Source organism: Cucurbita pepo, chromosome LG05 (assembly GCF_002806865.2).
Source record: "Cucurbita pepo subsp. pepo cultivar mu-cu-16 chromosome LG05, ASM280686v2, whole genome shotgun sequence".
Classification (NCBI taxonomy): Eukaryota; Viridiplantae; Streptophyta; class Magnoliopsida; order Cucurbitales; family Cucurbitaceae; genus Cucurbita; species Cucurbita pepo.
The window spans coordinates 9819849-9845538 of record NC_036642.1 but is presented as its reverse complement, the minus strand read 5'-3'; the positions used below and the strand labels follow the sequence as shown (position 1 = coordinate 9845538).

The following is a 25690-nucleotide window of genomic DNA, read 5'->3' as shown; positions in this document are numbered from 1 at the left end:
TTAGTTACTAAAGTTTCAAAGTTCGTACACAATTAGTCGAACATCTTGTCCTCTCATTTCAATTTTATATTCGAAAATTTAGAAACTAAATCCAGGTAATATTAAAGGGTAGTACTTACTCTACTAAACAATTATGACAATTATGACAGATAACATATGAGTTTTGGTTGAAACTCGTTGAAATAGAACTAATCTAATTTAAATTTTATACATTATGTTAGAATTAGTTCTAACGTTACGGGGCTCATTTGAGTTGTAAGAATTTACCGTTAAACTGCTAGAGACAAAAAAATATCACAAAAGTTGACGTTTATCCAACGAGTCTGTCATACTCCAAGCCTACCACTAGCAAATATTGTTCGCTTTGATCCGTTACGTATTGTTATCAACCTCACGGTTTTCAATGCATCAGTTAGGGAGAGATTTTCACTCTTATAATGAATACTTCATTCCCCTCTCCAACCGAGGTGGGACCTCACAATCCATTCCCTTGAAGCTCAACATCTCTACTGACACACANTTTTTTTTTTTTTTTTTTTTTTTTTTTTTTTTTTTTTTTTTTTTTGTCGATCGAAGCTCTAAAAGCGATTGAGACCGTCTTGCCAGTTTACATGGATATCAGAAACAACTAAGTAACAGAAACAGTGATCTCTTCTGATTCGCCTTCTCACTACGGAATAAACTCGTATTGGCAAGAACCATGGCCTGCACCAAAACATGTATAAGACGAAAAACTCAAGCACAGCTAAATCATGCTCATCAACATACATAACTAAATAAACAATTTCAACTGTTTAACCCATCAAAGTATATACTAAGAGATCAGAAACCCGTCAAAGTATTGATCGATATGAACTATCTTTCTTTTTCGTTTCAGTTTCATTACAATGAGAACGAGGCTGGCGGGGCAATTCAGCTGAGGGACAAATGGAGACGTTTCGTTTAATAACTATTGGAGTCTTTAAAACTAAGTTTATAAACACTATTTATACCTACGAGTTTCTTTATTTTATTATCTATTTTCAATCAAGGTTTTCAAAAAACCGAGCCAAGATTAAAATAATGATCTTTGAGGAGCTCGAGGTAATAATGAAACGAAACGAAGTCACTTTTTTAAGCTTAAACTTACATTCAAATATTTTAGTTCAGAATCATTGTTAATAAAAATGAAGAAAGTGGAAGTAAAACATAATCATATCCAACATGTTTCATGGCTTCCACTGGGTTCACGTTATCCTCTCTATAATGTAAAAAGACAAACGCATCTTTATAACAGCTCAAGCACACCGCTAGCAGATATTGTCCGCTTCAGTCCATTACGTATCGTTGTTTTAATACGCGTTTACTAGGGAGAGGTTTCCACACCCTTATAAGGAATGTTTCATTACCATCTCCAACCGATGTGAGATCTCACAATCCACCCCTTGGGGCCTAGCGTCCTCGCTGGCACACCGCTCAATACCATTTGTAATAGCTCAAACTCACTATTAGCAAATATTGTCCACTTTGGCTAGTTATGTATCATTATCAGTCTCACGGTTTTAAAACGCATCTATTAGGGAGAGGTTTCCACACCCTTATAAGGAATGTTTCATTCCTCTCTCTAACCGATGTGGGATCTCACAATCCACCCCCTTGGGAGCCCAGCGTTCTCGCTGGCACACCGCTCGGTGCCTAACTCTAATACCATTTGTAATAACTCAAACTCACGGCTGGCAAACAGTGTCCACTTTAGCCCGTTACATATCTGTTAGGGAGAGGTCTCCACACCCTTATAAGGAACGTTTCGTTCTCCTCTCCAAGATCTGGCAACTCTCTTGAAGAAGCATGGCCATGGTGACTTGTGTAATTTACCAGAAAGAAAGAGTGATAAAGATAGTAGAAAGTGAAAGTGAGGCTTACTAGGATCCAGCTCTGTAATGATGGCAGCTCCTTTGAAGAAACAGGATCCACCCTGATGCTTGAAGTTCTGAAAGTAAGCATTGAAGGCAAATGAAGCATGATCTTTCACTGTATTTGGGTTAAAACAAGGCTGGTTTGGTTGGATTTTGCTGCAGTTGCCGCCTCCTCTTCCACAAGCCCAATCCAAAGCCATTTGTAGTTCATCATCTGGGGTCTGCTCGTCTGCTATACACCATTGCTCAAACTCCCCACCTACTCAGAGTTCAATGTCTGGAAGTAAGTTTCATAATACTAAGCATTTATTGACTTGAAATTTCAAATGGGTATTGGTGGTTACCTGCTTTATGCTGAATTGTTGACAGTAATAGCAGAGCCAGAGTGAGCAGGGTACCTGTCCACAGAGCAGCCATGGCAGAGACCGGGAGAAACAGAGAGATGTTAAGATCGCACAACAACGCACACACTCGATTGAGATGAACACAAAGAACAGGATAGAGAATACATAAAGTACATTTTAAGTTTTGTGTAACGGGATATATATATATACCGTTCAGCTTACTATATATAACTTTACTAGCTTTTTACTATACATACGCAGCAGTCTTCATAGCCTAACAAGAGAAACAGAGCCTAACAAGAGAAACAGAGTGTTCTATCCGAGTAAGAAAGTAAAATGGCCACAAACAGTGACATCTTGAACGCATCTGTCTATGCGCTGCTAGCCCATGTGCTGATGCGCTGCTAGCCCATGTGCTGATGTTTCTACATACAATTAATCGAGCAAAGCAATTGATTTTCCATATAAAATAGAGTTTGTTTTGTACAAACAAAGCTATGCTAAGGGAAATCATGATTTTGGAAGTGAAAACAGTATATGTTTTAGTGCGTAATTGTTTTTCACATCAAATCTCAAAGAACAGATATAAAAATCTTTATAAGATTGGCCAAATGTGGATTGAGATTAGAGCTCCCTCGTGATTCCAATTCTCTATGTTAGAGAATGGGACCACAGAGAATGAAACAAAGTTCTTTGTAGCATCGAGGACGGAGACAGAGAGTGCATCCCCAACCTCGCATCCCTATCCTCGACCCGCTGCTTAATATCCACATAACATACTTTTATTTTAATGGGAAGTATCAAAAGGTGCTTAATTCTACTTTCTAGTGCTGAAGCCTGAATCATCTCAGTCTTCAGTAGGTAGTAGAAGTGTGAGATCCCACAACAGTTGGGAGGAGAACGAAGCATTCTTTATAAAGGTGTGGAAACATATCCCTAGGGGAAGCCCGAAAGGAAAAGTCTGAAGAGAACAATATCTACTAGCAGTGGGCTTGGGCTGTTACAAATGATATCAGAGTCAGACATCGAGCGATGTTACAAATGATATCAGAGTCAGACATCGAGCGATGTTACAAATGATATCAAAGCCAGACATCAAGCGATGTGCCAGTGAAGAGACTAAGCCCTGAAGGAGGGTGGACACGAGGTGGTATGTCAACAAGGACGCTGGGCTTGAAGGGAGAGGATTGGGGGGGGTCTCACATCGATTGGAGAAAGGAAGGAGTGCTAACGATGATGCTGAGCCTCAAATGGGGTGGATTGTGAGATCTTACATCAACTAGGAGAACGAAGCATTCTTTATAAGGGTGTGAAAATCTCTCCCTAGCAGACGCGTTTAAAAATCTTGAGAGAAAATCCGAAAGAAAAAACCTAAAGAGGACAATATCTGATAGCAATGGACTTGGGCGGTTACGAGACGAACCCTTTCTCAGATTAGACATGAAAGTAAAACAAATAAAAGAGAAGCATAACTCAAGTTGAAGATGCAATAAAAGTGATCATCTACTACTCTTTTGCTACATTGCAGGCTTACAGAAATGATATACAAATATACAACAGAACAGAACATTGCATAGGTAACAACAGCAACTACATAACTTAAGACAAATCGTTGTATACATGGGAATATACAATATTTTTCAAATGTAAGTACTTGGAAACAGCAGCACACCTTCCTTCAAATGGGGTTTCTGGCGTTTCTGATTATTCGACATCGTTCGCACTTTGTTAAATCTGTCAGACTACATACAGCTAATGAAAAATGTTGAATAATTCGAAGTCAGCTCGGAAAATCTCGATACATTGTGAAGATTTTATCTTCCCCTATGCAGTATGAGGGATGATTTCGATAAGCCATCTCGGACGAGATGAAATGTCATCAGGGTTCATAAATGAGTGAGTTTGGCAAATCATAACATTTGAGTCTACCTATGTCAAGATAAGGAATTGTGTAAATCATGCAGCCTTTCTTAGGCAAATCGAAAACGAAAAGGAAGCACTTACTAACGAGAAGTCAAGGGCGGATGCCATTAGTTAGTTTATGGCCGTTGGCAGGAGACGATGAAACGCAAAACTATGGATTATGCATCGTTTGCTCGCTTTTCCCGTACGCCATTGCTAAGACTACCGAATCATGGTTGTCATTCCTGAAACAAATAACAAAGAAGAAATCGTTTAGATGGTGAATGAACAATGGAAAAGATTCAAAGAACGCGGAGTTTTACCACAAATTAAAAGATGAGAAGGATGCGACCAGATAACTCCATCCACCAGCTAGCCATCGTCCTACCACACGAGACGTGTCCCTTTGGTCAGAGAAGTAAGAAACAGTTATTGTCGCTGCGTCGGTACTGTGTCAAGTAGTCTCGAAATAGCATGCTAGAGCTGAATAAAGTTGCTCTTCTTCAAATGGCTTAGCTACATAACCATCCATCCCACACTTCAGGCACTGTTCATACAGAGACTGAATTAAATCTGCCGTCATAGCAAATATTGGTGTGTGCCAATAAACCTTATTGTCCTCAGTTGACACTTCTCCTGATGTAAGTTTCTCGTTTACCCCTCCTTCTACAGCACGAACCTGTTTTGTAGCTTCAAACCTGTGTATGTTATATGTGATACACATCATGGTTACAGCAAGTGAACATAAATCTACTAGGAAATTTGCCTTTTTTTCCTTAATACGAGAATGAAGTGCTCATTTTGTTAGTTTAAGTGAGTGTCTCCTTATCGAATTAGGCAGCTGAAAAAAGAAGTAACCATACTAGTTCTAGAAACCTATTGCAGTATTCTTGGCAATACCATGACAGAATGTGATGTGTTATAAGAGCCCAAGTCCACCGCTAGCAGATATTGTCTGCTTTGGCCCGTTACGTATCGCCGTTAGCCTCACAATTTTAAAAACACGTCTGTTAGGGAGAGGTCTCCACACCCTTATAAGAAATGCTTTGTTCTCCTCTCCAACAGATGTGGGATCTCACAACTCACCCCTTGGGCCCAGCGTCTTTGCTGGTACACCGCCCGGTGTCTGGCTCTGATACTATTTGTAACAGCCCAAGCCCACCGCTAATAGATATTGTCCGCTTTGGCCTGTTACGTATCGCCGTTAGCCTCACGATTTTAAGACGCGTCTGTTAGGGAGAGGTTTCCACTTCCTTATAAGGAATGCTTTGTTTCCCTCTCCAACCGATGCGGGATCTCACAACCCACCCCCCTTGGGGCCCAGCGTCCTCGCTGGCACACCGCCCGGTGTCTGGCTCTTATACCATTTGTAACAGCTCAAGCCCACCGCTAGCAGATATTGTGTCGGCTTTGGCCTGTTACGTATCGTCGTCAGCCTCACGGTTTTAAAACAAGTCTATTAGGGAGAGGTTTCCACACCCTTGCAAGGAATGCTTTGTTCCCCTCTCCAACCAATGTGGGATTTCACACCCCACCCCCTTGGGGGCCAACGCCCTCACTGGCACACTGTCCAGTGTCTGGCTCTGATACCATTTGTAACAGCCCAAGCCCACCGCTAACAAATATTGTTTGCCTTGGCCTGTTACGTATTACCATCAGCCTCACGATTTTAAAACGTGTATGTTAGGGAGAGGTTTTCACACCCTTATAAGGAATATTTTGTTCCCTTCTCCAACCGATGTGGAATCTCACATGCGTGGCTATTCAAGGGCAATACGCTGAGTGATTATAAAGCAAATTCATTAAAAAGCACGAAGATAATTACCCATTCATCTCAGGCATCTGGAGGTCCATGAAACAAGCATCAAAGTCGTGTGGAGGGTCGAGCAGAGCCACCGCATCCTTTCCACATTCTACACAAGTTACAACAGCTCCATATTTCTTCAAGGCACCTTCTGCCACCCTTCTGTTAACCGCATTGTCATCCACAACCAAAACATGCTTGTCTTTCAGCAGGTTCTTAAGAGTAGAAGGTCTTTTAATTACTACTTGATTCCGCTTCTCGATCCCAAACGCTTCGTGGAAGCAACTGACCAACATGTTTAGCTGAAGAGGTTTAATCAATACATTATTTACATGACCAGAAGATTTAAGTTCATTCAGCTCATTGGAGCTAATGGGGTTTGCCAAAAGAAAGAGCTTTGGAGTATTCATCTGGAGATTTGTCACACTTCTATCAACGTGCTCTTTAAACAGAAGATGGAACTTCAGACCCACTTTCTTGTCCCAAATATCTTTGTCTATAAGAATCATGGCTAATTGCGTCGATACTCTGTTGATTTCGAAAATTAAAATGCATTAGTAAAGTTTGACACTCAAGATGAACAAAACTAATAAAAGTTACCTTGTGTTGGAAGTATTAGATAAATACTGATAAGCAGATTCTGCACTCAGAGCTATATCAACAGAAATCCCGAGCCTCTGCAGATGATATCTCGTGACCTCAGCTCGAATGCAGCTATTATCTATTATTAAAGCTCTTAGCCCCTGGAACTCCATAACACCGAGATCAAACTGTGACCGTTTCGTATCCAGAAAATTTGTTTCCCCTTTCTGAAAAGAAACCGTAAATGAAAACGTGCTACCTATACCAGGCTCACTCACAAACCCGATCTCCCCATCCATGAGATCGACCAAACGTTTGCTAATACTCAATCCTATTCCAGTGCCACCATATATCCGTGAAGTGGAACTATCAGCCTGCATAAAAGAAGTGAAAATTCGGCTTTGTGCTTTTCGGGGAATTCCTACACCTGTATCCTCAACTGTCACGAGTATTTTAATAGTTTTGGGTTCCTCCTCCGCATTTGTATTGCTGAACTTTTTGAAATCCTCCCAGCTTTTCCATCTATTCACCACAGGTAACCCACTGAATGTAGTAGAACTATTCTTTGATGCATCTCCAGCTAAGTACGTGCCTTGTCTAAGCACAATGTCCATAAAATCAACTGGGCCTCTCACTTCATCAGCCAGATGCACTGAGACTAATATGTGTCCCTTTTTATGAGTAAACTGCATTCAAACAGGATAAATTTGGCATCATCAAAATGTAAGTNAAAAAAAAAAAAAAAAAAAAAAAAAAAAAAGTCACTCTTGAAGACCGACTAATGATGCTAGACTTAGAGGCAAAGATTGTTGATGATTGGGAAGGCGTCCCAGATTGGCTAATTAAGAGGATGATCATGGGTTTATAAGTAAGGAATACATCTCTTGGTATGAGGCCTTTTGGGGAAACCAAAAGCAAAGGCATGAGAGCTTATGCTCAAAGTGGACAATATCATACCATCATCGTATCAGAGTCATGCCCTTAACTTAGTCATGTCAATAGAATCCTCAAATGTCAAACAAAGAAGTTGTGAGTTTTGAAAATGTTGTAAAAGAATGACTCAAGTGTCGAACAAAGAGTGTACTTTGTTCGAGGGTTTCAGAGAAAGGTGTTGAGTCTCAATTAAGGGGAGGCTGTTCAAGGGCTTTATAGGCCTCAGGAGAGGCTCTATGGTGTATTTTGTTCAAGAGGAGGATGGTTGAGGATTGTTGGGAGAGAGTCCCACAATGGCTAATTAAGAGGATGATCATGGGTTTATAAGTAAGGAATATATCTCCATTGGTACGAGGCCTTTTAGGAAAAGAAAAGCAAAGCCATGAGAGCTTATGCTCAAAGTAGACAATATCATACCATTATAGAGAGGCGTAGTTCCTAACAAAAATGTCATTACTGCAAAGAACATAACACTATAGCATTGTTGTAGCATACGTAGCGTCAGTTGAAAAAGATCGACAGATTTTTTGGCAAACGCGGGTGTGAGGACTTTGCAAATGGTAACAATATCAAACAAGGAACTAGAAACAACCTCTACTCGTGCACGTCTGCCGAGCAAATTTACACAATCCATGTTCAAGTATTGAGTAACATGTAAAACAGGGTAATGTCAGGAACTAGAAATGTAACGGCCCAAGCCCACTGCTAGGAAAAAGTCTCCACACCCTTATAAAAGGTGTTTCGTTCTCCTCCCCAATCGATGTGGGATCTCACAATCCACCCCCCTTCAGGGTCCAACGTCCTTGTTGGCATTCGTCTCTTTCTCCAATCGATGTGGGATCCCTACCAAATCCACCCCCTTCGGGGCCCAGCGTCCTTACTGGCACACCGCCTCATGTCTACCCCTTCGGGGAACAGCCTCCTTGCTGACACATTGCCCGGTGTTTGGCTCTGATACCATTTGTGACGGCCCAGGCCCACCACTAGCAGATATTATCCTCTTTGGGTTTTCCCTTTCGGGCTTCCCCTCAAAGTTTTTAAAACGCGTCTGCTAAGGAAAGGTTTCCACACCCTTATAAAGGATGTTTTGTTCTCCTCCCCAACCGACGTGAGATCTCACAAGAAACATCAAAATCAACAAATTTCAAAAGAACAAAAACAAGTGGTCAAAAATGAGCAAAAGAATGTTGTTCTATTTAGTCATTCAGCATCAATGAGGCTTACAGATGATAAAGAAAGCAAAGTAGCTGTAGATAAAATCTAACCTTGACCGAGTTTCCAACGAGATGAGTAATTATTTGACGAAAACGTCCAGGGTCACCGATGACAACTTCAGGCACCAAATCAGAGACATAAACAGCCAACTTCACATGCAAGGGAGGACAAAAGCAGTTTCACATAAGGAAAATAACACCAAAAACCAATTTACAGAATGAAACAAAGGAAATAAATTGACCAATTTACCTCAATTCCCATATCATTGGATTTGAGAGAAAAAGGTGAAAGAACATTATCAAGTATAGCACGCAGATCAAAAGGTACAGATTCAAGTTCAAGCCTTCCTGATTCTATCTTAGCTTGATCAAGAACCTTATTTATAAGAGATATCAGATCTTTTCCACTCTCGTGAGCAGTCCGGGCAAAATCCAGTTGATTCGGATCAAGGTTAGTGTCCATCAGTAATTTCAGCATGCCTATATAAAGTAATTAAGAATCGTTATGCAAGATAGGAATGAGAAGATTGATAGCACCGACTTCTCAATTTAATAGCATTCGTGTTACCTAAAACACCATTCATTGGTGTTCTGATCTCATGGGAAATTGTTGCCAGAAACTGCAAAAGACAATACATCAGTAATGCAGTATATGTTGAAAGATGTGTCTCTAGATAAGGACGACTCGGGAGAGAAAGCACGCTCTACAATATCTGGAGTTTTAAACATGCACCTGTGATTTTGCGACATCAGCAGCTTCGGCAAGACTTTTAAGCCACATCGTCTCGTGATAGTCATTCTCCACTTTTGCGATCCGACTTATGGCTGCATGAAAAATATGCCCAACCAGCAAGGTAATGATAAGGACGCCAACCGATGAATTGATGGCTGTCCAAGGAGGTGGAGGTTTATGCTTGAATCTGTAACCAACGTATACGCTTATCAACAGTAATTCCATGATAAAGAATTCGTATAGATAAATAGCGATACTGATATGAAGTCAGGTGAGGACTTACCTACAATGCATCTCATGCCTTCTTAATGGATCCCCAAAATCAAGTTTACTAATATGCAGTAGCCCAGTATCGGAAAAATCCGAACCATACATATTAATGGGAGCGGAATGATTGGTCGTATCATAAACGTTCACAACAATTGTCTGCTTACTAGCAAGCTGATGCAGAAGCTTTTCCACCAGTGAGGGGATATCATAAGATGCACCTAGATAACTTGTGAATAAATGAATTCAAGAAAGACAATTAGGTTCAGCTTGTCAACTATGACAGAGTACTTTCAAGAAAAGCACACACAGAAGTAAGAAGTTCTCGAGAAATAAAATTACCCAACAGTAGCTTCGATACGTTGCTCGGGAGTAGCATCTGGTGGGAGGTCAGTGTCATAGACGGCAAACGTGAGGACGACTCCAAGGTGATTAGATTTCAAAAGCTTAAAAGGAGATGTAAGCACTCCCTTTCCAGAAGCTCTAGCTCGCAATATGTTCTCACGATCTTCCTACAAGACGGAGGCATTTATGTGAACTAGTAAGTCATTGAAGTGACTGAAATATACAAAAACCGTGCTCCAATCGTTTACTATGCTTGCATAATGACACGTCCACTCCATTATAAGAGGGTCGAAGGAACTCGAGAGTAAGTTAATCATATACAATCACCGTCTTCCTAACGAGCTAGAAGTGAATACAGTAGCATAACAGGATTCATTTAAGGAGTAGAGAACCAAGAAAAGAGAATTCAACATACAAACCCCCCTGGGTACTTACTTTTCCAGACATCATGTCGATAGAAACGATATGAGCGACCGTTTCTTGAGAAAATATGACAGGTGCATATTCGTCTTGAATTGGTGCAGGCTCCAAATTTTCTGGGTTACAATCTTGAACAAGAGTTTGGTCCTCTGTCTCCATTTTCTTTATTGTCCATCCATGAATCCTCTCAAATTGTTCTCTTTCTGAGTGATTAACTTTCAAAGCATAAGCTACACCACTAGTTAGTGGTCTTTCAAAGGATGTTCTTTCTGTATACTCACCAAATGTTTTCTGAGAGAGGAATTCACAAATAAACTAAAGATCAAATGCGTGATAATCGAAAATCTTAAAGCTTAAAAGAATTATGAGTACTGTTCTTCAATGAAGATTATTGAAATCACTCAGTTTTCATATTCGTATAGAAATTGCACAACAGAGGAGAAAGAAAATTGCCTGATTAATAGCTGAAGGTTGTTTTCCATGGTGGAACGTCGAGGTAAGAACGGCCAATGCATGAACATGGTTCATGCTAACATTAAACTGGTCCTGCAACATCCGAGCTCGCTCATCACACATGTTTGCAAGAGTTTCTTCTCTTCTCAAAATGGCTGTCTTGTTCAGGTACCAAAATAGCCATATGGACCCGATTATTCCGAATACAATAAATATTCTTAGGAGCACCTTCCGCCATTTCCCTGCTCCTTTAGAAGAATCTTTGACTTGTTGATGCTTTTTTCTCCGTTGTAAGACCCATTGTGGATGAACCAATGGCTGATTTGGCTTTGGATGTTTTTTGTTCCACAATTTTAGATGGAAACCAGATGTTTTCTGGAATGATATCACTCCAAGAAAGACTGAAAAACATCCAATCAACAAACTATAGAAACTCTTCCAGTGCTTTCTTATAAAGTATCTTAGAACTCCTGCTTGTTCAATTATCTGATAATGCCCAGAACCAAGATTAGTCAGCAACTCAAAAATCTTTTGCATTTGCCAAACTAACTAATAGTTGTGCTTATCGTCATCAAAATTCAAAGATTCGGGATGCATTTATTCGATTATCAAAAGATAAAAAGAAATGAATAAATAAACTAAGGTGTACTACATTAACTTCCAAGAAGTGTAACGGCCCAAGCCCACCGCTAGCAGATATTGTCCTCTTTGGGCTCTCCCTTTCGGAGCTTCCCCTCAAGGTTTTTAAAACGCGTCTGCTAGAGAGAGGTTTCCAGGGTCCTCCCTTTCGGGCATCCCCTCAAGGTTTTTAAAACGTGTCTACTAGGGAGACGTTTCCAGGGCTCTACCTTTCGGGCTTCCCCTCGAGGTTTTTAAAACGAGTCTGCTAGGGAGAGGTTTCCACACCCTTTTAAAGAATGTTTCATTCTCATCCCAACCGATGTGGGATCTCACAATCCACTCTTTTTTAGGATCCAGCGTCCTTGCTAGCACACCGTCTCGTGTCCACCCCCCTTCGAGGCTCAGTCTCCTCGTTGACACGTCGCCCAGTGTCTGGCTCTGCCCTTTTGTAACCGCCTAAGCCCACCGCTAGCAGATATTGTCCTCTTTGGGCTTCCCCTTTCGAACTTCCACTCAAGGTTTTTAAAACGCGTCTGTTAAGGAGGGGTTTCCACACCCTTATAAAGAATGCTTCGTTCTCCTCCCCAATCGACGTGGAATCTCACAGAATAACGATCATAAGTTTAAAATAATAGATCTTCAAATGTTGCTGTTTGTGAAAGATGAAGTTTTCAAGATCAGAAAACTACATTTACTAATTCCAATATAAAACTTATCTACCTTTCCACAGAGCTGATTTCCAGAAGAAAGTAAAGAGACAGATAAGTCTGTAGCATATGGAACAGTTATGTCCTCAGAGAATAATTGTTCAGAATTTTCAGGGACCTTCTCAGTTCGAATTGGGCACTGACCAACACTGGAATCTGCACTTCCTTCAACCCATACATGCTGCTTGTGCAAATCTTGCTCCCAGTACAGTGACCTCAGGGCACAGGCAATTCCATCCAACTGTGATTTGTCAGATCCAAAATCATTGATGCACCCCATGGATGTCATCTGCAACAAACATGATAATGTAAACTTTTTAACGCAGTTCTTCTCTAATCGTCCTCCTGTTACATGAACTGGGAATGACATGAGGCACATTCATGGTGTATGTTTACGAAGATAGAACTGGTAATATGATTATAATGGTGTAACAGCACAAGCCTTGATAAGGTATCGTCGTCAGCCTCACGGTTTTAAAATGCGTCTACTGAAGAGAGGTTTCCACACCCTTACAAGGAATGTTTCATCCTCTCTCCAACCAATGTGGATCTCACAATCCACCCCCTTGGGGGCCAGCGCCCAGTGTCTAGCTCTAATACCATCTGTAACAGCACAAGCCCACCGCTAACAGATAGTGTTCGTTTTAGCCCGTTACGTATCACCATCAGCCTCACAGTTTTAGAACTAGGGAGAGGTTTCCACACCCTTGTAAGGAATGTTTCGTTCCCCTCTCCAACCGATGTGGGATCTTACAATCCACCCCCCTGGCACACCGCCCAGTGTCTAGCTCTAATACCATTTGTAACAGCATAAGCCTACCGTTAACAGATATTGTCTGTTTTAGCCCGTTACGTACCACCGTCAGCCTCACGATTTTAAAACACGTCTACTAGGGAGAGATTTCCACATCCTTGTAAGGAATGTTTCGTTCCCCTCTCCAACCGAGGTGGGATCTCACAAATGAACAGGTTTATAGATTGCACAACACATTGCACAACACATCAAGCATGATGTTTCCTAGTATATAACCTCATATTATCAGACTTGGAAGTGAATATCAATGATTTCTACCTCACTTAAATTGATGAATTCGTTCAAATAGTCTAATACAGCCTACCTCAGACCATGAATTCGACAATTCCTAAGCCTTTTACATTGTCCCAACTCCAAAGTTGAAAATAAACACTCAAAGAAGAAAAAGAACAATGTTGTTTATGGCACACAACTTCAGCAATAATCATTGGATCCCAAAGAATTGAACTGCAAGAAAGCTTACCCGATCTGATTCAGATAACAAGGCAGTCAAAGCTTGAATCTGATTCTTGCTTACATTGAAATGCCGCATCAAAGTTTGAGTTTCTTCATCGAACAAGTCCGAGGTTTGCTGTCTTGTTCCACTATTCACATTACACGAACGCAAGGAAAACCAGCTCCCCAAAGCTAAAACGACAGTAAAAATCCAAAGACAGAACAGCTTCTTCTTCCATTTTCCGGTGGAATTTAACAAACATAGATGTTCCTTAGCCTTCTTCAGCTTAAACCCAGCTGGAAACTTTCCATTAAAGATAGAAAACTTGCAGTTCAAAGACATCCTAAGTAAACAACCTTAAGAGCTTGAGAAAACCCCAGCTCCGCCAGACCAACCCCACCACATAAAACTCCTCCACCGAACACAACAACACAAATTCAACTAGAATCAACACAAATTAAAGAAATACCATCGATTCTTCACAAACCCATGAAGAATCCGCTTGAAAAAAGAACAAGAACAAGAACAAAGAACCCTGTTCTTCCCTTGAATCCGGAAACCACTGGCGTTAATCGACCAAAAGCTTCGAACGAATCATGTTGGCAACAAACTGGATACAACCCAGTCGTTATTTTAGTAAGGATTACGTGAACAAGTAAAGGGGCGGGAGAAGTATTGCCCCTTTTCCTCTAACATCTGGGTTTTCTTCTCTTTTTGCTCTGCTTTTTCGTGAATGGGGTAAAACAACCGGGTTGGCTCCTGCCTGAATTTAACTGGAATCAATGATAAGATGGTGGGGAAGATGAAAGGGAATGGGGGGAATTTTCATTCAACGAAGGTTAAACCCAGATGGTTCCTCCACAATTATAACAACTGGAATCAATGATCAGATAGTGGGGAAAAAAAAAAGGGTAAAACCCTCTCTCTCTATCTCTCTATCTCTCTTTCTCTCTCCTGTTCTCTATCTCAAAGTGGGTACATCATTATCTCATCATCCAGTGAAGAACGTTAAGCAAAAGCAAACAAAAGCTATGATCAAAATCAACCCTCTTAAGAACAGATTAATTAATTGAACTTTAAGAACAGAGAGAGAGGGAGAGAAAGAAGCAGAGAATCCCCTCGACTTTGGCAAAGTTTCTCCAAATGGGTTGTGGAATTTTGGGTTGCTTTTTAGCTGAGTGAAAGCTCAGCTAGGCCACAGCAGCTAAGCAAGCCATTTTCAGTCCTCCACCCAAGCTCTTATTGTTCGTCCTTCTGCATTATTTTTCACTTTTACTTTGCAAAGACTTGAAAGAGACCGCACCATCCAGTGATTAAAGATGATGGAATTTGTATTCTACCGCTGCACTCTGCAGGCTTACAGATTCACACTTTTAGTTCTCTCATCAATTATAATTCCACCCTTCTCTCTTTTTCTCACTAGATTCATATTCAAATTCGTAGTCTTCAAAATTGAACTGGAACTACCCTACCAAACCCACATCGATTAGCTATTTAAGATTCAAGACGGTAAAATAAAACATTTAACATTTTAACCCCGATTCAGAATCCAGATTCTGGGTATGGAACGTTACAAATAGTATTCGAGTAGTACTTCTTCTACTAAAATATGGTTCGAAAATGAACGAAGTAAAAGAGAAATACATGAATGAACAGATACTACATCTGAGAATAGAATTACTATAAAAGACTTTAATGAAAGTTAATATCTCTATCAACACAATGTACCTTCATGGTTAACCATGTTTTACTTTGAGTAATTCTACGTTAAGTGCAGCTCATATAAACAAATTGACTGAGACATATATTCTCCAACAAAAAAAAATTAATCCGAATATATAAAAACTAATTAATTTCACGTGGAATAAATGAATATTATGTTGGATGAATAACAAAACCCACCAACTTTTTAATATTAAAAATAAAAAATAAATTAAAAGCCTTATTTTATTTTTATTTGATCTAATTTATATAATTTATCCCATGAATTTCAATATTAAATAAATAAAAAAAAATCAAGCTTTTGTTTGGTTATGGTGGTTGATATATCAAAATCAGTTATAAAAGAAATAAAAAGAATAAATAATATATTTTATTTATTTATTTAACATTGGAGTTTAGGGTATTTGGACAACCTTATAAAACATGTCTCACTTTATGTAGTGGGATTAAGATAATATTTGACCTTATAAATTAAGGTATTATGATTTATTAATAATGTCATGTTTGGTTTAATATTTTAAATTTTATTAATGTCTACTTTGCATGTGACATTTGTGTCAGTCCTGAATAGGAAATTCCAAGAAATATTGTGTTGGAGAATAAATGGAACAGCTTCAATTAAACAATTTTATTAATTGCAATTTGGTCCACTTTCAGTGGCTCAAAAGAAATTTCAGCTTTTCTGTGGGTCAATTTTGGGAATTTTATTTCTTCCTTTTTTTATTCAATTTTCAATTTTCAACCACAAAAAAGAAAACTACAATAATAAAATGACCCCTAATCTCTTCGTATTCACATTCTTCTTCCCTTTTTTTTTAAACATATAAATAAAATCATTATTTTATTATTTTTACTAAGAAAAAAAAAATTAAAATTTCTCATCTCAATCTCTTGAGGGAAATCCCATAAGGAAAACCGGATAATATCTGCTAGCTGTGAGCTTGAACTATTAGCAATGGTATCATAACTAGACACTGAGCGGTGTGTCAGCAAGAACGTTGCGTCTCAAAGGAATGTAGATTGTGAAATCCCATATTGATTGAAGAGATGAACAAAACATTTCTTATAAGGGTAAAAACCTCTTATTAGTGGACGCGTTTTAAAACTTTGAAAAAAAAAGTCCGATAATGAAAACCCAAATCAATTAGACATGGACTTAGAAAATTATATTTATAAATTAATTTTCATGTATAAGTNAAAAAAAAAAAAAAAAAAAAAAAAAAAAAAAAAAAAAAAAAAAAAAAAAAAAAAGAGAAGTGGGACCATGCAGTTTTGTTTACAAGTAATCTCAATTGGATCCATTATTGTTTTTTTTTTTATATGTATAAATCAAATAAAATAAATTATTGCTCCATTTCTTTTTCCTTTTTCACTTCTCAAACTTCAAAACTCAGTCCCAAATTATGAACCAAATACAAACATTTTTCTTTTCAAAATAATAATAATAATAATAATAATTGAACCATTTATGATCCCACCACTAACCTTATCACATATTCTCCCAATAATCAAATATATATATATATATATATATATATGAATTTTAATTTTTTTTTTCCTTAAAATAATATTAATTTTTGTTAAAAGTAAGTAAAGTTCAAATGTTGATATATAATTTTTTTTTTTAATTTATGTATTAAAAAATATATTTAAATGAAGGAATAAGTATTTTGCATCTTTCATTTAAAAAATAAAAAATAAAAAAAACAATTTAAATTTATTTTATTAAAAAGTAAGTGGGGCCCACGACAGCTTGCTATTTGACACGAACACTAACACAAATCCTGAACTTCCCCAAATACGACAAAACAAAACCTCAAAGCAGAAAAATAAGACGAAGGGGAGCGGCGCGTAGCTGGTTGACACGTCATCATCATTGGTGGGTCCTACCTTTTCGCTATTTATTTTTATTTCTTTTCTTCTTTTTTTTTTTTTTGGGAAAAAAAATGAAAAACAAAAGAGGCGGCCCCACACTTTTACTACGCGACGAATGTCCAAAATTGTCTATTTCCCTTTTTTACCCCTCCTCCATCTACCAAATTACTTCCTCTACCCCCCTTGCCCTCCCAAAAATAATAAAAAGATAAATTATATATTGGAATATTGATTTTAAAATCAAACAAATAAACGAATATTTTAAGTTCGCATAAGCTTTTTCATTTTTTTAAATTAATTTTTTTTTTATTTGAAAAATGACTTTAAATATTTTTAATATAAAAAAACATATCTATTAAGTATTGAGTCGAGAGGTAACCGGTCTTATAAAAAAAAAAAGTGGGAAAAGTAATTTTTGTGGTTATGGAGACAGACACAAACAGTCTAGTGTCCGAGCCAATTGATCAGATAATGACAATTGAACTTATTATATTAATATTAACTAAATGTATAAATTTCTTTTAGTTTTTACCGAAAGAATATTTTTTAAAAATATTTTTAATAATTAAAACCCTTATGTTTTTGTTATTTTATTTTATACTTTATGGCATCTAATTTTTTAGACAAATATTTTTTTGTTTATTTACTTTGAAATAGAATAAAAGATTTGAGTTATTCTATATTTTCTAACCTTATGTTAAAATTTGGAATAAATAAAAACATTGTATTGTATAAAGTCATGAATTAAATAAAGAATAATCAAATTTCCTTTTAGAAAGATAATAAAAAAAATATATCACTTTCTCCTCTAAATAACTTTAATTGGATTAAACATAGCAACAACAATTAATATCGTAAAAAAATTAAAAAAAATTATCATTTTAGTTCGAACAAATAAATAAAGGTTGAAAACATATCAATATTTCTTTCTTTTTAAAAAATCCATATGGATAATTATAAACCTAACTTTTTAAAGAAAAGAATATAGAATATTATAGAACGTATAATAATATTAGATGAACAAAAACATAACTATAATACTTCACGAACCTAAGTTTTAAAAATTTAAATTTCAATATTACACCGTAATAAATAAATAATTGGAGCAGAGAAGGGATAGAGAATCTAATCATCTCCATCCATTCCTATTTAATTAACGGAAAGAAAATTATTTCGGTTCTGTTCTATGACGATAAGTGTTTACAAGGCTAAACCACGTGGATTAAACGATGAACTCTGGTGATAGGGGGACAATGGAATTTCTTGAGTAGTAAGAAAAGTAAAAGTTGTATTTGTTTTTTTCTTCTTCCCATTTCTTTATTTTGTTGCCTTTTAAAAGTTGTTGAAGAAGTGCTTCATAAACCATTGAAAGTGGGTGATTTGATTATCTATTGAGGCATTAGATATGAGTTCAATAATCCTTACATGTCTGTCTACTTCTATCTAATATCAATGGAGCTTCCTCCATTGCCATCAACATAAACAACTATTTACTTTTAAACCCACTCAACAACATTTTATAGCTCATCAAGATCAATCCTCATAAAACTCTAGTGGACGCATTTTAAAACCATGAGGTTGACGATGATACATAATGGACCACAACGGATAATATCTGCTAGTAGTGGACTTGATCAGAGCTAGACACTGGACAGTGTGCCAGCGAGAATGCTAAGCCCTGAAAGGAGGTGGACTGTGTGATCCCACGTTGGTTAGAGAGGGGGGTTTGGGGTATTACAAATGGTATCAGAGCCAGACACTGGATGATGCCAATAAGGGGGGTGGACTATGAGATCTCACATTGGTTGGAGAGAGGAATAAAACATTCTTTTATAAGGGAGTATAAACCTCTCTTTGGCATACACGTTTTAACATCGTAAGGCTAATAATGATACGTAACAGGTCAAAGCGGGCAACATCGAACCTTGATACACCCTTTTTTGGTTTCTCTATTCTTCAAAAACTCAATTAATTTCCCTACAAACAAAGAACAATGATTCGAAGGAAGAAGATCTAAGAATCAAACAAGATTTCTATCTCTTTCACTCTAATAAATAGTAATCCATAGTTGTTATTCCATGTGATCAACTAGAGATTGGTGGAGGCAATGGGGAAGAAGATAAGATTATATTCATATCTCTCTCAAACTATGTTAAGTTGTTCATTGGATTAGATTGCTCTAAAAAAAACAAAAGAAATCTTTATAGAGCTCACTTTGAGTTAAAGCCTATGTATCTCTAATGGTATTCTATGATACCCAATTAGAATAAATATTGCTAATGTGCCTCAACCCTGCTTTACTAGATTCCCACATTTACTTCAAATACATTTGTGTAGCCCAAAACATCCCTCAACATATCAATGGGTCTCTTTCGAGTTCATCGTTCTTGGGTAGAATTCGAATTTTTTAACTGAATATTCATTTGGGTTTTATGAGCTCTGATACCATAATAGAAATCGTGAGATATCTTCATCTTTCCAATGTGTAATCCTTAAGATGAGGTCTTTTTGGGTTGGGTTGGGTCGGGTCGGGTCGGATCCCGATTTATGGGCAGGCCGTACATCCTTGCTCAATTTTGTCCTAACAAGGCCTCATAAGTTTGAAACTTAGAACTTTGTTATTTGATGTGATTTCCTGCATTATCACTTATCGACCAAGTCTCATGCACCTAACTCAAATGTGAATGCCACTTTTCGGAGGTTTTTTGAAGGATTGTTTTCAGGAGATCCCATGTTGGTTGAAGAGGGGAATGAAATATTCCTTTACAAAAGTTTGATAACCTCTTCCTACTAGAAGTGTTTTAAAACCGTGAGGCTGACGACGGTACATAACGAGTCAAAGTAGATAATATCTGTTAGTAGTGAGTTTGGTTCATTACAAATGGTATCAGAGTGAGACATCAGGCAGTGTGCTAACAAGGACGCTGACCTCTAAAGGGGTGGATTGTGAGATCCCACATCGATTGGAGAGGGGAACAAAACATTCCTTATAAGGGTATGGTAATCTCTCCCTAGTAGACACGTTTTAAAACTCTGACGGTGATACGTAATAGGCCAAAGTGGATAATATCTACTAGCGATGGGTTAGACACCAAGGGGTGTGCCAGCAAAGAGGCCGCCCCCAAGGGAAATGGATTGTGAGATCCTACATCGGTTGGAGAGGGGAGTCCTTATAAGGGTGTGGACCTCTTCTTAGTAGATGTATTTTAAAACCGTGAGGTTAACGACGATACATAACATGCCAAAACGATAATATCTACTAGCAATGGGTTTGAACCGTTCCTAAAATGGTGATTGGTAAAGAGTAGAATGAGACGAAAGAAGTTAAAACTACAAACCTGGACATGTTTGCAATTATCTGTATTCTGGTCCAAGGAAGAAGTGAGCTAAGCTTTCTGAATGCAGCCTTTCAAGTCGAGCAATCAAGAACTAATTGTAGACTCCACTCAGACCAATAGCATCTCCAAATCATACAGTTCTACTGCTCAATTGATTGCTGCAATATTGGAAGTGGGATCCATTAGAGAGCACTCCTAAAAAGGACAAGGACCTACAAGCAACTAAAGCAAGATCTGTCCATTCAAAGTTGCGTCTAATCTCTTTAACATGCCTGCTGCTTTTGTTTCTCTCTTTTGGCAGATCATTACCCTACACAATCTCAGTGCTCACTACATGAACTCCAGGATCACCAGCGCTTACTTACACCATTATAGAATCCCTTCATATCTAACAGTGATCAACAGACAACAAAAACAGACAACATTACAGTCCCCCACAACAGAAACATAGCTAATTCAAGTCAACTTTAAGGCAGCTTCAACGACCATCACTTAGCTTGTGTGACTATGAGAGGATGCAGTACGATATAGAACGATGTTTCGAAACTATGTAAGGATTTAGGACTGATCTGCTCCACCGCTGCTCGGTGAACGGAAACTTTCCTGCAGTTTAATCTTCTCTAACAAATACTGTTTCTCTGCTTCAGCCTCTTTTAACCGCTGTTTCAGGTAGCTGCTAGCAAAGTCTTCTTCAGATTTTTCAGATTTGGCAAGAGCAATCATCTGGAGCCTATCAGCCTCTCGTTTTGCCTCATTGGCCTTAAGTTGGAACATGTCTGCTTCTGCCAGTTTAAGTCTCACAATTTTCTCCAGCTCTTCAATCTGCAGCTTCTTTCTCTGTTTCTCCAGCTTTAGTTCTGCTGCTTCCCTGGTCTTGTCCTCAACCTCATGCTCGAATGCCTCGACATCCATTCGTGCTTTTTTGAATCTCCTCTTCTTCTCGTCGGCTACTATTTCCATTTTTCTTATGGCTTCCTGTACTACATCAGCAATGCGGCTGCATGCCTCCTGTGGGGCTACTAGTCGTCCTCCTTCCCCATTTTCCATGCTTCTTGGAGAGTCCAACTCAAGTTCTTCATAAAGAGAAACAAGAAACATAGGTGTTTTATTATAATAGAATATGAACGAATTTACTTTTGAGTCAAATGAGCAAAATGACTGGGAAAACATGTAGCTTGAGCCCCACATAATGCATTTGAGTGTCTTTTTATCGATTTCATAGCAATATGAGTAGGTTTTCTACATGAACGGGAACAAATATAGTCCAATGTTCCTGTAAGATCCTACATCGGTTGGAGAGGAAAACAACACATTCTTTATAAGGGTGTGGAAACCTATCCCTAACATACGCGTTTTAAAACCTTGACGGGAAGCTCAAAAGAAAAAGCCCAAAGAAGACAATATCTACTAGCAGTGGCTTAGGTCGTTACAAATGATATCAGAGACGGACACCAGGCAATGTGCCAAAGAGGAGGTTGAGCCCTAAAGGGAAGTGGACACGAGGCAGTGTGCCAGCAAAGACGCTAGGCCACGAAGGGGGGTGGATTGGAGGAGTTCCACATCGATTGGAGAAGGGAACAAGTGCCAGCGAGGACACTGGTGTGGATTGTGAAATCCCATATCGATTGGGGAGGAGAATGAAACGTGTATTCCTTCGCTTAAGCCACCTTCCAAATGTATGATCAAGAAATAAGCACAAGTTCAAACACAAACGTATAGTTCTTTACCTTGGAAAAATCCCAATATAGTTCTGCATGCCATCGAAGAATCCACAACCCCACTTTTCATTTTCTCCTTGAGATCCTCACAATTCCTGAAAAGCTTCCTCCCTCTAAGGTCCTCACTTCCACGAAATATTCTACTAACATAGTCGAGTTCCCTTGTCAAAGCCTCCATGTCCCAGGCAGGTGCACAGTGCTGGAAAACATCCTTAACCCAACCCAGCAGCTCTGACGTTCTATGGCAGGCTTGACACCTGAAAAGCATTTCAGATTGCCCGGTTCCACTCTTACCAGATGACCCCATGCAAATTTGTCCATCACGAATGGCACAATCCGTATGAGTCCAATGAGAGCACAGATCACAGCCAATCCAACGACAAGTATTAACTTCAAAATCAAACTTATTACATATTACACACATGCAAAGATTGCAGAAACCATTTCTCTTGGAGCATAGCTCACATGTACAGTCGTCAGCTGGGAGCTGGTTTTGGCATGCTATATTCCTGCACCTCTTGTATACAAAGATCTCAATTAGAGTGTTCTGTGGGAGGGTAATATTTGGATGCAAGAACGCCTGAATTCCAGTATTTATTGCCACTAGGATCTCGAGTTGCGCTCGATTGGCTATAAGTAGAGTCTTATCAGTTAAATCAGTTCTACTCTGAACAAGCTTCTGTAAAAGGAAAATCTCCTCTCTATGCTGTGAACCACCATTACCATCAAGAATAACTCGTAGCTCAGTTTTCAACTCTTCGAGAAATTCATCTGGTAGACGATGCATCTTTTCGGAGATTATGTCTACTCTCTCCCTTGCAATGTCCCTGAGGGATATTTTATCAGCATTACATAGACGGTGAACAACTGAATGTTCAGCATTATCATTCTCCATCTTCTTTGCCAACATAGCTTCAACATTAGGCCAAGTTTCCCTAGAACTGGCACTCTCCGTGGGGGACTCCTGAACTTGACCAGCATTGGATGTAGGCTCCTCTTGAGGTATGCGCGTATCGGCTGACACTAGGGAAAATGAGGCTTGCGGCGTGCTCGACTGTGATTGCTGGTGCGGAAGCAGCATTTTCTGTGCAGGCTGTACCTGAGATTGAAGTTATAATGTGAGAAAAGAAATATTTATGTGCTTCTAGTTAATAACCAAAAAGTGTCTGAAAACAGGAGGCGAGGGAACAAGTGAAGCATGAAAAGTGAACCTCAAATGAAACCAACAGAGTTTAAAGGGAAAGGGAGGGAAAATCCACCCCCACATCCTCCAGAAAACATAAAAGTAAGACAGAACAGATAGGAAGTCAGAGACAGACATAATTCCCTCGGAGAAACAATTTCGTTTACAACAGTTATTCTTAAAGCAAAGACTGGCTTCTGATTAAGACGTAAGTTTGCAGGATAAATATCAATTCTAGATATTATGCACTTAAATGACACTTTAACAAAGGATGTGTTAGGAACTACGGCTTTCCATAATGGTATGATATTGTCCACTTTGAGCATATGCTCTCATGGCTTTGCTTTTGGTTTTCTCGAAAGGCTTTATAACAATGGAGATGTATTCCTTACTTATAAAATCATAATCAAACCCTTAATTAGCCGATGTGGAGCTCCTCTCCCAACAATCCTTCCCTCGAACAAAGTACACCGTAGAGCCTCCCCTGGGGCCTATGGAGTCCTCGAACAACCTCCCCTTAATTGAGGCTCGACTCCTTCTCTGGAGCCCTCGAACAAAATACACCCTTCGAGGCTCACAACTTCTTTGTTCTACATTTGAGGATTCTATTGACATAGCTAAGTTAAGGGTATAGCTCTGATACCATGTTAGGAACCACGACTCACCACAATAGTATGATATTGTCCACTTTGAGCATAAGTTCTTATAGTTTTACTTTTGGTTTCTCCAAAAAGCCTGATACCAATGAAGATGTATTCCTTACTTACAAACCCACGATGAACCCCTTAATGAGTCCCAACAATCCTCAACTGGATGGCAGCTCAAAATATACCTCGGATTCCGCAACTTAAAGCTTCTTAAAAATAGACATGACATTGTGCAATTAATCAAAAACAGAAACAAAAACACCCCATCCATCCCGAATCATTCCGCTAATATCACAAAGTAACTTTTCTTCGACACAAAAGCGAAGAAGAAAAGAAACCCAATTCACCATCACTGAAATCAGTCGAGCANGAAGTTATAATGTGAGAAAAGAAATATTTATGTGCTTCTAGTTAATAACCAAAAAGTGTCTGAAAACAGGAGGCGAGGGAACAAGTGAAGCATGAAAAGTGAACCTCAAATGAAACCAACAGAGTTTAAAGGGAAAGGGAGGGAAAATCCACCCCCACATCCTCCAGAAAACATAAAAGTAAGACAGAACAGATAGGAAGTCAGAGACAGACATAATTCCCTCGGAGAAACAATTTCGTTTACAACAGTTATTCTTAAAGCAAAGACTGGCTTCTGATTAAGACGTAAGTTTGCAGGATAAATATCAATTCTAGATATTATGCACTTAAATGACACTTTAACAAAGGATGTGTTAGGAACTACGGCTTTCCATAATGGTATGATATTGTCCACTTTGAGCATATGCTCTCATGGCTTTGCTTTTGGTTTTCTCGAAAGGCTTTATAACAATGGAGATGTATTCCTTACTTATAAAATCATAATCAAACCCTTAATTAGCCGATGTGGAGCTCCTCTCCCAACAATCCTTCCCTCGAACAAAGTACACCGTAGAGCCTCCCCTGGGGCCTATGGAGTCCTCGAACAACCTCCCCTTAATTGAGGCTCGACTCCTTCTCTGGAGCCCTCGAACAAAATACACCCTTCGAGGCTCACAACTTCTTTGTTCTACATTTGAGGATTCTATTGACATAGCTAAGTTAAGGGTATAGCTCTGATACCATGTTAGGAACCACGACTCACCACAATAGTATGATATTGTCCACTTTGAGCATAAGTTCTTATAGTTTTACTTTTGGTTTCTCCAAAAAGCCTGATACCAATGAAGATGTATTCCTTACTTACAAACCCACGATGAACCCCTTAATGAGTCCCAACAATCCTCAACTGGATGGCAGCTCAAAATATACCTCGGATTCCGCAACTTAAAGCTTCTTAAAAATAGACATGACATTGTGCAATTAATCAAAAACAGAAACAAAAACACCCCATCCATCCCGAATCATTCCGCTAATATCACAAAGTAACTTTTCTTCGACACAAAAGCGAAGAAGAAAAGAAACCCAATTCACCATCACTGAAATCAGTCGAGCAAATCAAAACGCGATAGCAGAAAAGCAAAGTAACGCAATGAATTTAATTATATCGAGGCAACAAAAGTAAACAGGGCAGAAAGGGTCAGAGAGCAACAACGAAAGGCATATACAGAGACACAAACACCCCAATGCTTCTAAACAAGAAATCATTGTTCCAGCCGGTAATTAGACACTCAGAAACAGCAAGAACACTGAAATTTGGCTCTCAATAAACCACGTACCTGGGCCAATCAGTACAAACAGAAGCAGTCGAGAGCTGAGCGTTTCTGTAGG

General features: G+C 38.7%; 3 protein-coding genes across 5 annotated transcripts; all 3 read right to left on the bottom strand.

The window, feature by feature from the left end:
• Positions 1–520: 520 nt before the first annotated feature.
• Positions 521–4037, bottom strand: LOC111794903 (glucan endo-1,3-beta-glucosidase 12-like). 2 transcript variants are annotated; one of them, XM_023677094.1, is made up of 4 exons: positions 3912–4037; positions 2240–2293; positions 1903–2154; positions 521–705 (listed from the first exon to the last, which is right to left on the bottom strand). In XM_023677094.1, exons 1-4 carry the CDS (start codon positions 3952–3954, stop codon positions 671–673), a joined length of 384 nt encoding a protein of 127 aa, XP_023532862.1. In that variant the 5' UTR covers positions 3955–4037; the 3' UTR covers positions 521–670. The 2 variants fall into 2 exon arrangements, with proteins under 2 accessions (XP_023532862.1, XP_023532863.1); XM_023677095.1 differs by lacking the exon at positions 3912–4037 and having other exon boundaries at positions 2240–2432.
• On the bottom strand, positions 3709–14664 carry LOC111794902 (histidine kinase 2-like). The gene is made up of 15 exons (XM_023677093.1): positions 13498–14664; positions 12234–12509; positions 10893–11378; positions 10455–10730; positions 10017–10186; positions 9691–9903; positions 9408–9594; positions 9243–9294; positions 8925–9154; positions 8726–8824; positions 6546–7213; positions 5967–6473; positions 4465–4839; positions 4244–4386; positions 3709–4164 (listed from the first exon to the last, which is right to left on the bottom strand). The coding sequence occupies exons 1-13, from the start codon at positions 13810–13812 to the stop codon at positions 4596–4598; spliced, it is 3723 nt and encodes a 1240-aa protein (XP_023532861.1). The 5' UTR covers positions 13813–14664; the 3' UTR covers positions 3709–4164; positions 4244–4386; positions 4465–4595.
• A 3761-nt stretch (positions 14665–18425) lies between these two features.
• LOC111795789 (OBERON-like protein) lies at positions 18426–23204 on the bottom strand. 2 transcript variants are annotated; one of them, XR_002815254.1, is made up of 3 exons: positions 22133–23204; positions 20406–21478; positions 18426–19044 (listed from the first exon to the last, which is right to left on the bottom strand). XR_002815254.1 is itself a non-coding variant. In XM_023678372.1 (2 exons), exons 1-2 carry the CDS (start codon positions 23202–23204, stop codon positions 20964–20966), a joined length of 1587 nt encoding a protein of 528 aa, XP_023534140.1. In that variant the 3' UTR covers positions 20390–20963. The 2 variants fall into 2 exon arrangements, 1 of the variants encoding a protein (XP_023534140.1); XM_023678372.1 differs by lacking the exon at positions 18426–19044 and having other exon boundaries at positions 20390–21478.
• Between the last annotated feature and the right edge of the window lie 2486 nt (positions 23205–25690).

Excerpts from the sequence above, each read along its gene's own strand:
- LOC111794903 (XM_023677094.1), bottom strand. The coding sequence starts at position 3,954 with ATGTCGAATAATCAGAAACGCCAGAAACCCCATTTGAAGGAAG. Across the intron at positions 2,294-3,911 it reads GAAACCCCATTTGAAGGAAG|GTACCCTGCTCACTCTGGCT; the intron begins GTGTGCTGCTGT and ends CTCTGTGGACAG. Across the intron at positions 706-1,902 it reads CATTACAGAGCTGGATCCTA|GCCATGGTTCTTGCCAATAC; the intron begins GTAAGCCTCACT and ends GTTTTGGTGCAG.
- LOC111794902 (XM_023677093.1), bottom strand. The coding sequence starts at position 13,812 with ATGTCTTTGAACTGCAAGTTTTCTATCTTTAATGGAAAGTTTCCAGCT. Across the intron at positions 7,214-8,725 it reads TCGTTGGAAACTCGGTCAAG|TTTACTCATAAAAAGGGACA; the intron begins GTTAGATTTTAT and ends GTTTGAATGCAG. Across the intron at positions 6,474-6,545 it reads TCTAATACTTCCAACACAAG|AGTATCGACGCAATTAGCCA; the intron begins GTAACTTTTATT and ends CGAAATCAACAG.
- LOC111795789 (XM_023678372.1), bottom strand. The coding sequence starts at position 23,204 with ATGCTGCTTCCGCACCAGCAATCACAGTCGAGCACGCCGCAAGCCTCA. Across the intron at positions 21,479-22,132 it reads TATATTGGGATTTTTCCAAG|AACTTGAGTTGGACTCTCCA; the intron begins GTAAAGAACTAT and ends CTCTTTATGAAG.